General features: G+C 34.6%; 1 protein-coding gene across 3 annotated transcripts in view; it reads right to left on the reverse strand.

The window, feature by feature from the left end:
- LOC145276935 (exostosin-2-like) overlaps positions 1-13,118 on the reverse strand; it is a 140,394-nt gene that overhangs the window by 76,497 nt on the left and 50,779 nt on the right. For all 3 annotated transcript variants that reach the window (XM_080128425.1, XM_080128421.1, XM_080128424.1), the window contains exon 3: positions 1,105-1,311. In XM_080128425.1, coding sequence (XP_079984551.1) covers positions 1,105-1,311 — 207 coding nt within the window. The remainder of the gene's footprint in view (positions 1-1,104; positions 1,312-13,118) is intronic.

Raw genomic sequence — 13,118 nt, forward strand, 5'->3', positions numbered from 1 at the left:
TTTAATTTCATTTTGGTATTAGTAAATTATTAGTAAATACCATTTCTCATGAATAAAAATTGGAAATTATGACTAAGTATGTGTTTCTATTTACTTGTCTCCCTATGAGGGCAGAATTAAACACAGATTCAGTTTTTAATGTGAGGACCCCCCCCCCCATAAAATAAAATAAAATAAAAAGCATTCTGGAATAGCACAAAAATAAAAATTGCTTCAGTCTAGAAGGAATATATATGAATAGCATAAAATGAGAATACTGTAACACAGAAACGAAATATTTTAGCTACACCAGAGGATCACCACACTCCTCAGCACATCCAGATACACTTTGGTGTTGACTTTCAAGCCAGCTTCGAAGATATGAGGTGGCATGATGTTGCCCTCACTAGCCACACTAAAGATCATAACCGTGGCTGGAAACTGTTTTCATCACCCTGGGCATGCCCTCAAGCGTTGAACTGTCCAGATCTGCATTTTGAGGGTGCTGGCAATGGTTCTGTTGTCATAACTTGGATCGGTAGAGAGCATGAGTTGTATAGCAACTCATTTCCGATGAACATTGTGTCACTTTGAGACATGTAGAAGGCTCCGATCGCTCTTGGGATTTGTATACAACTGGCCAACTAGTAGATGGTTTGTAACAAAAAAAAAAGAAGGAAAATAGCTTTCATCAAGTGGAAATAGAATCATGCCTTTTCTAGGGTGATAATTTTATTGTTCTACCGTGTATAAATAGTGTTTAGCAAGGGCACAGCAACTACAATTTTTTTTTTAGTTTTTTGTATGACTTGGCTGAGGATTGAACCCTAGTCTCTTAGCATATTAGTGAAAACTTTAAAATCATTTTAAATTGAGCCGGTAATAGAAAACAAACGCTCTTACAATTTTACTTTTATAGGTAAAATCACATTGCATAAAATAGTATTACAAGCAGATGCTGTATTTTTGTAGACATCAGCAATATTACATACCTAATGTGCTTCAACAAGTCATATCTTTTTTATTTGTGGGTCAATTTTTAAAAGAATTACATTGATAGAAAAAAAAATGCTATTGCAATTTTGCTTTTATAGGTAAAATCACATTGCATAAAAATTTACTCACGTGATAGGAAGCGTTGGGAGCTTGATTTTGGCCACAAGTGGGTTGAAGACAGGTATAGAAACATCGTAGGTTTCTCTGTAAGTCCATTTTGAGAAACCACCACCGGCAATCACAGCCTGGTCTGTTTTGACATCAAGTATGGTACTATAATCCATCGGACCACCAGGTAACATATTAAACAATAAGTGGTTTGTTCCATTGTTCCACCTATGGGAAAGAAAAAAAACTTTTTGCCAGGAGTTTATCACGACATACACCCTCCATCAAAAAGAAAACTATGCTTACTCAGTGTCTGCACTAATATTCATATTTAAAAAAAAAGCCTCAATCAGTGAAGTTAAAGAAATAAGAGAGTAAGAAATAGAATGTCTCAAGCTGGAAAGTTTAGAAGAAGAAAAAAATTACATCAGTCAGTATAAAAAGGAAAAAAAGAAAGCATGTCATTATTATAGAAATAAAGTGAAGGATTTCAGACTTGAAAAAAATTTTTTTTTTCTAAAAAGAACAAAATTTTAAAAATGTTTTGTTTTCGTGAAAAGACATTTGGTATTTCTACACATCAAAAAATGAGAAATAAATAGAGAAAATATAAACATTTATATATTTTTCATATTGATTTTATATATATTGTACTCCAAGCATGCACATCTTAAGATAAATTTAACCATTAACTCAACATATTCACAAAAGAAAAAGGTGCATCACCCTATGGAAAACAGAATAGAATAGGAAGTATATGTCAGCCCAACCTTCATATGAATAAAATTTGGTCATGAGCTAGTCGATACTTCAACTTGCAGGTGGAAATAAAAATGAATCTGATTGGTTAGCTAACTATATTAAACATTATATGGATGTGTAAAAATAACATGTAATACAAATTCTATACATATTAGCCTGAAGATATCTTACAGAAATTAAACATGGAAGATTCTGTGTAGTAAATTAAACATGGAAGATTCTGCTATAGATTTTTGTAGTATTATATATATATATATATATATATATATATATATATATATATATATATATATATATTAGTGTTGGGACGATTAATTGGAATCAGGAATCGGAAGATTTGGGGGTATCGGAAAAATTGATGCCTATTTTTTGATTCCAAAACGATTCTTTTAATTGTCTTTTTTTTTTTTTTTTAATTTGATTTTGTTTAAAGTAAAATTTTCCATTGCTGGTAATAATGATAAAATAATAAATGTTTATTGATTTTAAAATACCAGAAAAGCAAAAATCGATAGATCATCTTCCACAAGTGTATTTTGACATTTAGGAAAATATTTGCATATTTAACATGTGTTTTTAGGAAAATCGGAGAAAATAACAATCTTATAGTTAAATAGTTAGAGATTTATAAAGAACTAGACTACCCGTGACCCGTTGGGTCAGTATGTTATATTAGCTATGGAATTCATGTATGAACGTGACACTTGTGACATAAAGAAAATAGTTTTTTTTTTTACATAACAGAAACATTTCTATGAAAGTATATTAAAATGAAAAATCACGAATGGATCACTCAAACATGAAAAAAAAATCCTCCCTATTCGTGTAAAGTTACCTATTTTTCCAAATAATCGCTCAAAAATCGAAAATTAAACATGATTTTCCTACGAATCGAACACCGGCGAAAGTCATTTAGCAGCAAAAATGCACATGAACCTACCAATGAGAAATATAAGAATGAAAAACCCATATTGGAATCCTTCAACCAAGTTATAGAAACTTAAAATCTAAAAAAAAAAATAATAATTAATAAAACCTGAAGCAAAAAAAAAATAAAACCTAAAAAAATAAAATAAAATAAAACTAATATTGAAACAGTAGTAAATGTGTCAAATTCACCGTTCTCACACAACTATTTTGTATCTAGAAATGTAAACAACACATATAAAAAGAAGGAAGGAAGGAAAAGGGACGGATAGAAAGTAGTAATAGTAGTAGTAGTCTTGACTTTACTACAATTGTTCTTATGTTTGTCAATGGGTTAAAAAGTTGTTTAGTTGTAAGAAAATAGCAACAGTATAGTTATAATAAAGAATAGTTGCAAAACACCCCCACTCTTCTCATGTTAAATAATAATTTCGAAATAATAATGTTAATATTTCAGTGTGCAGGTCAAAATCTACAAAAGAAGCGATTTGTGTTTATTTGTTTACATTGTTATGGGTTAATGTTTATGCACGCATGCGCAACTGGATGTCGTAAACCAGAAAGTGGGTTACATCACTCATTACAAGGTCATTTGAGTTTTATAATTATATAGATAGATTGGAATCTGTAATTGTAGCGGAATCAGGAAAAATATTTGAATCGTCCCATTACTAATATATATATATATTGCAACCCCCCCCAAAAAAAAAAAACAACAACAATAAAGTGCTCTACTGTAAGCAATGGCGAGTGAATAGTGGTCGTATAAATATGCTAAAATGAAATATTACTTAAATGAGTCATTTAGATGAATCAGTTGCAATCTTCACCTTTTTAAATCTGCTTATGAATGATGTGAGTAGAAGTATAATGATGACAAACAGATTTAATTGAGGCAGAGTTACAGACAGGAATTTCTTCAACCTCGCTAATAAGAATAATTAACATTTTTCACAAAAGTTATACATTTAAACGCTTATAAAAATAGAAGACATATTGAATCTGTTGCTGGTAAAAATGGTTGCATCCTTCTACCACTCCAGAAAGCACCTGACTTTTGATGCTATATAAGAGTCAGATGCATTTGTTGCATCCAGGGAGATGCCATTCAGACAATTTCACTTAAGGGAACAACGAGGATACTAAAAAGAGCTCTCGGTTGATTTCCATAAAAAGCAGGGCAATGTTGGCAGCTGGTTTGGCTGCTCCACACCTAACGTTACAATCTTCAAAGAAAGAAAATTTAAAAGAAAAAACTCTTTGTTGCCTAGACAGAATTCAAAACAAGACTCCACATTTAATGGGAGATAATCTCTTCTGCTCTTTACAACCTCTTTCTCACAGAAGCGAGATTGCTAGTCTCTCTCTACTCTATGGAAGATGCTCGACTGAGATCCAATCTCTAGTTCTTCCTTTACAATTTTGTTTTTATGATATGACAACCTTTGTCAGTTATTTAATGCTGAATCCAGTAATTTTAGTAAAAGTTTTTATGCTTTAAATTCTTTATATCGTTAATAATAATAATAATAATAATATTTATTCATGGTGTTTGGTTTGGTTGTTTTGTAGAGGAAAATTCTTCTTCTTTTTTTGGCTTTGCAGAACATAGTCTTGCAAAAGAAAAGGAGAAAAAAAAAAAAGAACAATAACATCAATGCTTGGTGCATTAGGTCAGAAAGCCAGTATCTTCAGACAGCCTTATCTCGTAGCATCAGCTCTCCTTTACGAAAAGGAAACAATTGCAATAAGAACTCATCTAGATTATTATAGTACTACTTCACTACAGATACCAACTTGATTGTTTTCACATCCAATGTACATAAATTCTTATCATAAACCGCTGCATAAGTAATCAAACACAGGTCATACGACTAACCAATGTTAGTACTTCCATAACGTTCTTCATCTTTCAGTTAACAAGCAGCCTCATTAACCATTATCCTTGAATGGCTCTTGACCTTGATACATGGTTACCCAATAGTATATAAAAAAAAAGATCCACAAGAATTTGAAATTGTCATAACTGATCCCAGTCTATGTTTGTATCAATTAGACTTTTCATACACTCCCTCCAATATTTTCTATTAAATTATCAATCAAATTTTATTCTCTTACAACTAAATTTCAAGAAATATGTGGGAGCACGGAGCAGGTGCTTGTGTTATTGCAAAAATTAGCAGTAGATGACAGAAAGTTCAGAGAACTTGTCATCACTAACCAGCAAAGCATCATCATTATCAACCAAAGGAAAAGTCTATCAGACGCGTGTATGCAGTGTGATAATGTATAGAAGTGAAACCTGAACAGTGAGAGTTGAAGATATGTGTTGCATGGAGAGAAATGATAGAATTATATAATAAATGTGTAGGCCTCATTCTGATGACCTCAGAAGATTAAATCTGGAGTTTTTTTTATTTTCATGGAGGTTAGTTTTTTTTATTTTCTCGGTAAGAATCGTGTTTGAAGGTTTGCTCCACTTTTCAAATTTTGAATAGTAATAGCAAAGCAATAGGATCTTCCTTTTTGCAACTGGCCATGGTTGGGCTTTAAAGCCTCCAATATTGTTTTTTTTTTGTTTTTTTTTTTTGCTAGAGTTAATGATGCCTTTTTTATCACGACCTGATGGCTGATCTTGTTTAGCCTCTGTCATGGCTATAGTGCCACTTTCAGAGAAGAGAAGGTTTACACCTGTGTATAAATGGGTTGAGGGGGCCTTTTTAGCCTGCTAGTATGTAGATTTATTTTTATTCATTTTTTTTTTAATAGTTAATTCTTCATTATCAACAACTTCTTATTTGGTATTAGAAGCTCCCCTCAAGGTGTCCCAGTTCACAACTTAAGGAACGTACTAGATGGCTCGAGGAGACAGCACGCCATATTTTTGGTCAAGATTTACTTCCGATGATAAGTATTCTCATAGAATTTCTGAGAAATCCGACTGTACAGATAGACCGAAGACACCCGACGATAGTGTCTAGTAGGCATTCACACAGTATAGTGCGCAGAACAAAAGATTACGATAGTATACTAATGTTAAAAATATGAATTAGCATTCTTGAATTAGTAGATGTAGAACAGTTAGGGTAGCAGCTTCAGTTTACAGGAGAAGTCTGAAGTAAATATTGGAGGAATTGATAAAAATCGATTTGAGGGAAAGAGGGATAAATGGAGACCTGACCAGAGATAGATTAGTTTGGGAGTCAATTTCTTAAAGTTGTCCAATGCATGCCAGCATGACGATGATGATGCTGAATAATCATGAACAAAACGACTCGTACATAAACAAAGTTTATCACAGTGCAAGACTGCATTCCTGAAAATTTTGGTTTTCAAGATTACAGCAAAATAACTCATTTCTTTATCAACATATTTTTCTGAAACTTTTCTCTCTCTTCCAATGCTAAATTAGATGAACATAAAAAAAAAGAGAAAAAAAGTATGACTGACGACTTGAGTATTGACTGCATAAACATAAAAATATAAGGATATGCCTATCTTGCATAAAGCAACTCTCTCTGGAACTTGCCTATAAAAAGGCATCAAATTTACAACATTCTTTATCATCATTATCATGATGGACATCATTTTATAAAACTATTATGAAATTTGAAGTAATTCTTCAACTTCCTCCTTTTTATAACTATACCAGAGGAATACTTGTCCCTAGGCAGGTACATAAAAAGATTTTTTTTTAATTCCCTCCAAACAAGGGATATTGTCACTGGCATAAGAAACTCTGAGATTAGAGACTAGATTTATAGGGATTATCCTAAGTGGGAAATTGTGCAGCAAGATGTTTGTTTAGATTACATTTAAATCTTGGTATATTAGTAAAATTGGAGAAACCGGGAGTGGGGAGGAAATTCCAAAGGCAAGCTTTTATTGTATCTGTTTATATTTTATCAAAGCAGCTAATGAAATAATCTTGTCATCAATAAATGACTGAAATTTAAAAACTAGTCCAGAACAGTGAAATCCATATACTAATTTTTCATGCATAGTAGGCAAAATTTGGGAAACTTGAAAAGTTTTTTTTCATTATTTGAGAGATTCAATAGAAAATCAATTGATTTTCAGAAAATTTCCCAAGATTAGATCTTGGAAATGTAAAAATTAGATTAAAAATGAAAAATACCATGTTAGGTTAGTTTTAACCAGAAAATGGAATCTTCCATTTAAAATTAGAAGGGTTGAGGACATGCATTGCATGTAGAGAAATGAGAATGATACGTGTAATGCAAGTATTAAAGACATGCTTAGATTTGATGACGTCAGAGCTAGATCAAATTTGTATAGTATAGGGAGATGTGTACAGAATAGGAGACTTCGTTAACATGACTACATTGAAAGGATAGATGCAAGTTCTTGGGTTTGTAGGTATAGAACAGTTTATGTAATTAATAAAGCAACTGCCTCTGGAACTTGCCTATAAACAGGCATCAAATTTACAACATTATCATGATTATCATGATGGACATCATTTTATTATGAAATTTGAAGTAATTCTTCAACTTCCTCCTTTTTATAACTATACCAGAGGAATACTTGTCCCTAGGCAGATACATATAAAGATTTTTTTTATTCCCCCACCCCAAACAAGGGATATTGTCACTGAGATATAAGAAACTAATTTAATTAATAGGGTTAGTTGGTAGGGATAGGGTGAAGAAAACATAGGTTATAAGGATAGACTTGAAAGAAATACATGAAAACAAAGCAAGAGATAGATTAGTTTGGCAGTCAATTTCTAAAAGTCGTCCAAGGCATGCCAGCATGTAAAACGGATGTTAGACTAATGATGATGAAGTTAGAATGAAAACTATATGCACAAACTACAAACAGAAAGTCTACAGTGAGATCTAGTGAAGAGGATATAGTGTTTTTTTTTTTTTTTTTTTTTTTTGCAGGTGAACGGACAAAATTCTGTTGCCTTTTTTGAAGCACTGGGAAATGGATGATAGGAATATGTAATTTTACAGTGTTATAAAAGAATAAAACATTGAAAAGCATTTTGTTATTCAGAAAAAAAAAATATTATCGACATTTGTTTTTTCTTTTACTGTTATCCATTATTACAGATGAGGAAGGGAGGAAGATGACTGCTGCTATTATCACAACCAGATAATAAAAAAGCAAACAATTCTATTTTTGCTCTTAAAATACCACAGTGATCTCGCCACTCCTGGGAGACATCACTATCCAACGGGTCAACTACTTATGTATCAACAAGAGAGACTTAACTGTTTCTACTGACAAAGACAACAGCGACCCATCTATATGGATTGAAGAATTCCTCCTGCAGTGTTACACATTTAATAATGGCCAAAAAATAATTCTGAATCTAATATATAATCATCAATCAGTGTATAGTTGAGGTAGTATGGTCATTTGCAGGGGTAGGGTAAGGAAAACAAGGGAAGAAGTAATACAGATGGACTTGAGGTAAAGGAGGATAAATAAAAACCTGGACAGAGATCGGTTAGTTTGGAAGTCAATTTCTTAAATGGACATGAAACTGAATATGATAATTAAGTCAAGTCAATGTACAGGAAATTACATCAGGAATTTTTTTTAAATTTTATTTCTATTTTTTTTTTTTTTCTTCCTTTTAAGATTGTAATGCTGGGTATGGGGCAGCCAAACCAGCTGCCAACATTTTCCTGCTTTTTATTGAAACCAATCGAGAACTCCTCTTTTTAGTATCCTTGTTGTTCCCTTAAGTGCAATTGTCTGGATATTTTTTGCACTTAGTTCACCAGGAATATTAGTTAGGTAGGACTTCAGGTTCTTATTCATAAGTCATGTGGCACCTATAATAACTGGTACGATTGATTTCTCCCTAAGATTCCAGATTCTTTTTATAGCATACATGAGACCTTGATATTTGGTCTGTTACTCCCTTTCAGCTCTGTTCAGACCTCCATCATTAAGGACACTCACTTCAGTCTGAAATGCAATGTTGTGAAGAGGACGAAAGCATTTAATATGTTACAAATGAATAAGAATATTGTTGGTGGTTATTATTTTTTTCATTGTTATCCATTATTAAATCTATCAAGGAAGAGACGAAGACAGCTGCTGCTATCATCACAACCAGAGAAGAAAAAAAACAACAACTCTGTTTCTGTTGTTAGAATATCATAGTGATGGCAACTACTATCACAATTGCTGGGTGACGTCACTATCTAATGAGTCAACTATTTAAGTGCCAAAAAGATGCATAGCTGTTTTTTTTTTTTTTTTTGGTTAACAAACACCACAACAGACAATCTGTGGGGATCAAATAATTCCTCACACAATGTTACAACTAATATTAAGTTTACATGAGGAGCTATGAAACATCTCCAGAATTATAATACAAACATTCTGATGCAGTCCAACGTTATGGCTCTTTGAAATTTGGGTATCAGGTTCCGCATCTACCTTTAGTTTTTAAACACAATTTAATAATATTGTGAAGTCTTCGCGTTTGCACCTGGAATCCATAGAAAAAAATTACTTTCATTCTTAAATGGTAAATGTTTGATCCTCCCCATCCCCCCTCCAAAATCCTTGAAAACAGACCAAACAGTCATTTGCTGGTTACTTTTTCATTCTATCATATTAAAGCAGTTGTAAAAGTTAAAGTTTGTGCATGAATCAGAGAGATAGTTGGATGAAGATACATGTTAAAAAGCTAATATGAAAGAAGGGAGGAGGAAAATCTTAAAAGAAAGGTGTTACAATTTTTTTAATTATTCAACCATTTTCTTTTGTAGAATCCTGGGCAACACCAGTTCATCCTGCTAGTGCTAGACAACTTAAATAAAAAAGAATATGCTTATCTATCTCGACCCATATTTCTTTGTATCTCTCTATGCCTATCACCGCATATCTATGTTGATCTAAATATTGCCTTGAAATTCAAGACCATTTTTGCATACTTGTTATTCTTCCTTTTAAAATTAAAAACATTTTACAATAATAAGAAAATGATGTCCAAATTTTATCATTACGAGTTAATAGATGAGTAAGAAGAAAATGAATAATTTTAGTAATTTTCGTCCATTTTAAAAAAGATTTGCTTTCGGAAATATACATTTTTAATTTCTTCTTTTTATGTACAGCGAATTTGCTTACAAATTAAAATAATTATCTTTTTCCACCATTAAGATTTAAATATAAAATTGCTTTAAATTGGAAACTATTGATTAGGAATTGAATTCTACATTTCTTTTGGCATTAATATAATGATGATGATCAATATCATCACTGCCACCCCTCCTCCTCCTGTTTTGGTATTTAAGGTTCTGCAAGTGTTCCGGACTCCAAACCAGGCAACAGTTCATGCCTGCTCCAATGCAAAGATCAAAAGAGTTGATACTAGTCATGTTGCAAGCAATCAAGTCACTTTGTACACACTCAAGCTGGGTTTTCCTTGGTCTTTCACACACCCTCATGCCCGTAGTATCTATATGATGTGCATTATTAAGATGATGCAGGAGGTAGCACACTGTACATGGCCAAACCACTTTTTTTTCTTTTTTTTTTTTTTTATTTAATCTTCACCCCAAACAAGGCAAGTGCCACTTTGAAGTAGGGGGCTACTATCAGGGACATAATTTATGAAGGAAGATGAGTAGAAAGATGTTTGTTCACATTACACTTGAACTTCTGCATATCAGTATAGTTGGGAAAGCAGTATCCCGGCAGAGAGTTCCGAAGACTTGCAGTTCTGGGGAAGAAACTATTGGAGTAAAAGGCTTTCTTGCACCTAGGGATCTCTACTGTAAAAGGGTGTGACTTAGTTGCTTGTCAGGTTTGTCGGGGGTAGTCACGTCGAGGAGGTCCAAGTGCTTGCAGTTCGTCAGAGCAGCCACCATTAAAGTACTTGTAGAACAGGCAGAGGGATGCAACATTTCGTCGATGGGACAGAGGCTGAAGCTTAGATGACAGTTCAGGACCTATCAGGTTGGCGATTCTCTTTTGAACCCTATCCAGGAGTGAGAGACAAGCAGCAGATGCACCAGCCCAAAAGTGACAGCAATACTCAATACATGGGCGAATGGTGGCCTTATAGAGGTACAGGATACTTTCAGGCGTAAGTAATTTTCTAGCACAGTAGAGAGAACCCACCTTCTTTGCAGCAGCCTTGGCAATGCTCTCAATGTATTTATTCCAGTTCATGTTTCCTGTAAACGTTAGGCCGACAAGTTTAAAGAAAGTACTTTCAGGCAGTGTATTCTTAGCCATTGCTATTGGTAGTAGAAAAGGTTTCTTGTAGTTATTGAAGGAAACAAGCTTAGTCTTGGCAGCATTGAATGTGACCATCCATTTTTGTCCCCATTCCACTACAGATTGAAGGTCATCCTCTAGTGATTCTGCCATTTCCTTAGATATGTGTTCATTTGTTTTCCCCTCATGCCTGTTATAGAGGGTGATGTCATCGGCAAATATACCCATCTCCGAAGCAATTTTATCAGGGAGATCATTTATGAATATCAGGAACAATAAAGGTCCAAGGATAGACCCCTGGGGTACTCCTGCATTTATATTATATTGTTTAGATGTACGACCGTCGAGGACAACTTGGATTTTTCTCTTACTTAAGAAGGATTTAATTACATTGTGTATTCTTCCAGTGATACCATATGATCTAATTTTCCTTAGAAGACCATCGTGCCATACCCTGTCAAAAGCCTTAGATATATCAAGGGCCACCGCTCTACCTTCCCCTATTTTGTCCAGTGAACGGTATATACGTTCAGAGACTACAGTTAAGATATCTGCTGTTGAATGGGCTTGCCTGAATCCATATGGTTTGTCGGTCAGGAGTTTAGCAGTTGTTAGGTGTTGAACTAGGGCTTGATTAACTAAGGACTCAAATATTTTGGCGAAAAGTTGGAGGAGGCTAATGGGGCGATAATTTAGTGGGTCAGTTCTTTCACCAGAATTCTTGAAGACTGGGACCACTGGAGCAATCTCAGCAGAGCATTTTTTTATTAGCACAGCCGGGATGAGATCTGGTCCACATGCTTTTGAGGTGTCTAGGTTTTTTATGATACTATGCACCTGAGAAGGGGTGATTTTCAAATCGTCTAGTATGGCGTCTGTCCACAAAGGAAAGTTGGGGAGGAAGTGGTGTGCCAGATCCAGTGTGGAGTTTGAGGTAAACCGACTGGCAAGCAGATTTGCCTTATCGGTTGCCGTGCAAGCAACTTCATGATGGATTGATAGTGGGGGAATCGTTGACTGCCCATTATTTACTACACTGTTGTAGATTTTCCAAAAATCACGCGTTCCTAATTTCTGTTCTTCAATGTGTTTCCTCGTGGTTTCAGTGTAATCTGTCTTAGCTGTCTCTATTACTCTCTTACAATTATTTATGGCTTCTATATACTTCTGACTGTTTGAACTGGACTTTTGTCGTTGAATCTGCGAAACGCATGCTGCCTTTGAGCAATAGCAGCTGCACAAGCAGAGGTAAACCATTGAGGAGAGTGGGGTTTGCTATAGAATTTCCGTGTGGGAATATGTGCCTCAATTGCAGTTTTTACCCATTCAGTGATCTCATTTGCACACTGTTCAGCTGGGAGAGAAAAGATATTTTGCCATGGGGCATCTCTGATGAGTTCCCTGATGGCTTCCCAGTCGGTCTTTTTGTAATACGTTGTTTTGAGTAGTGGGTCTTCAGTTTTAGGGCGAGAATTTAGGGTGATTTCTACCATTATCACAGCGTGATCAGCATTTCCGAGTGGGCTGTGGGCATTTGTTGTACAATCATGGGGAACTGTTGTCAGAAATAGATCTCGAAGTGAGGTGTATTGGTCTTACTGGTCTGGGAAACGTGTCAGGAATGTAACCGTCTGAGATAGGGAATGGGATATAGCAAAGCTATGTGTTGTGCTACCAGCTACGTCCGTGTAATTAGAGAATCCAAGCCAGTTACTTTGTTTATTAGGGTGCAGTCCTGGGTTGAGGGAGAGCGGTAGAGAAAATACAAGTAGCTAATATTATGCTGCATATTTAGTCTGAAGCACATGAAGGCCTGGTCGTCTGTTTCTAATTTTGTTTCTCTAGTCAGGGAGAGGATGTTGCGAATATAGACTCCAAGCCTATGCATATGTCTGTCCAAGTCCTTGTGGCAGAGTGGGAGATAACCAGGCATGTTAAAGTGGTTAGTGGGAATGGAGGAGTGAAGTTTTGTTTCACTTAATGCTAAGATATCTGGGGTGTTTACAAGGAGATATGATTCAACATCATCTAAGTTAGTTCTAAGCCCGCGGATATTCGTAAATGCAAGCCTCAAGGGAGGAGGCAGGTTGGTTTTCTTTGAGTTTGGTCCTGGTTTAAACATATCTTTT

The sequence above is a fragment of the Euprymna scolopes genome, chromosome 5 (genome assembly GCF_053919585.1).
Source record: "Euprymna scolopes isolate OS-2025 chromosome 5, ASM5391958v1, whole genome shotgun sequence".
Lineage (NCBI taxonomy): Eukaryota > Metazoa > Mollusca > Cephalopoda > Sepiida > Sepiolidae > Euprymna > Euprymna scolopes.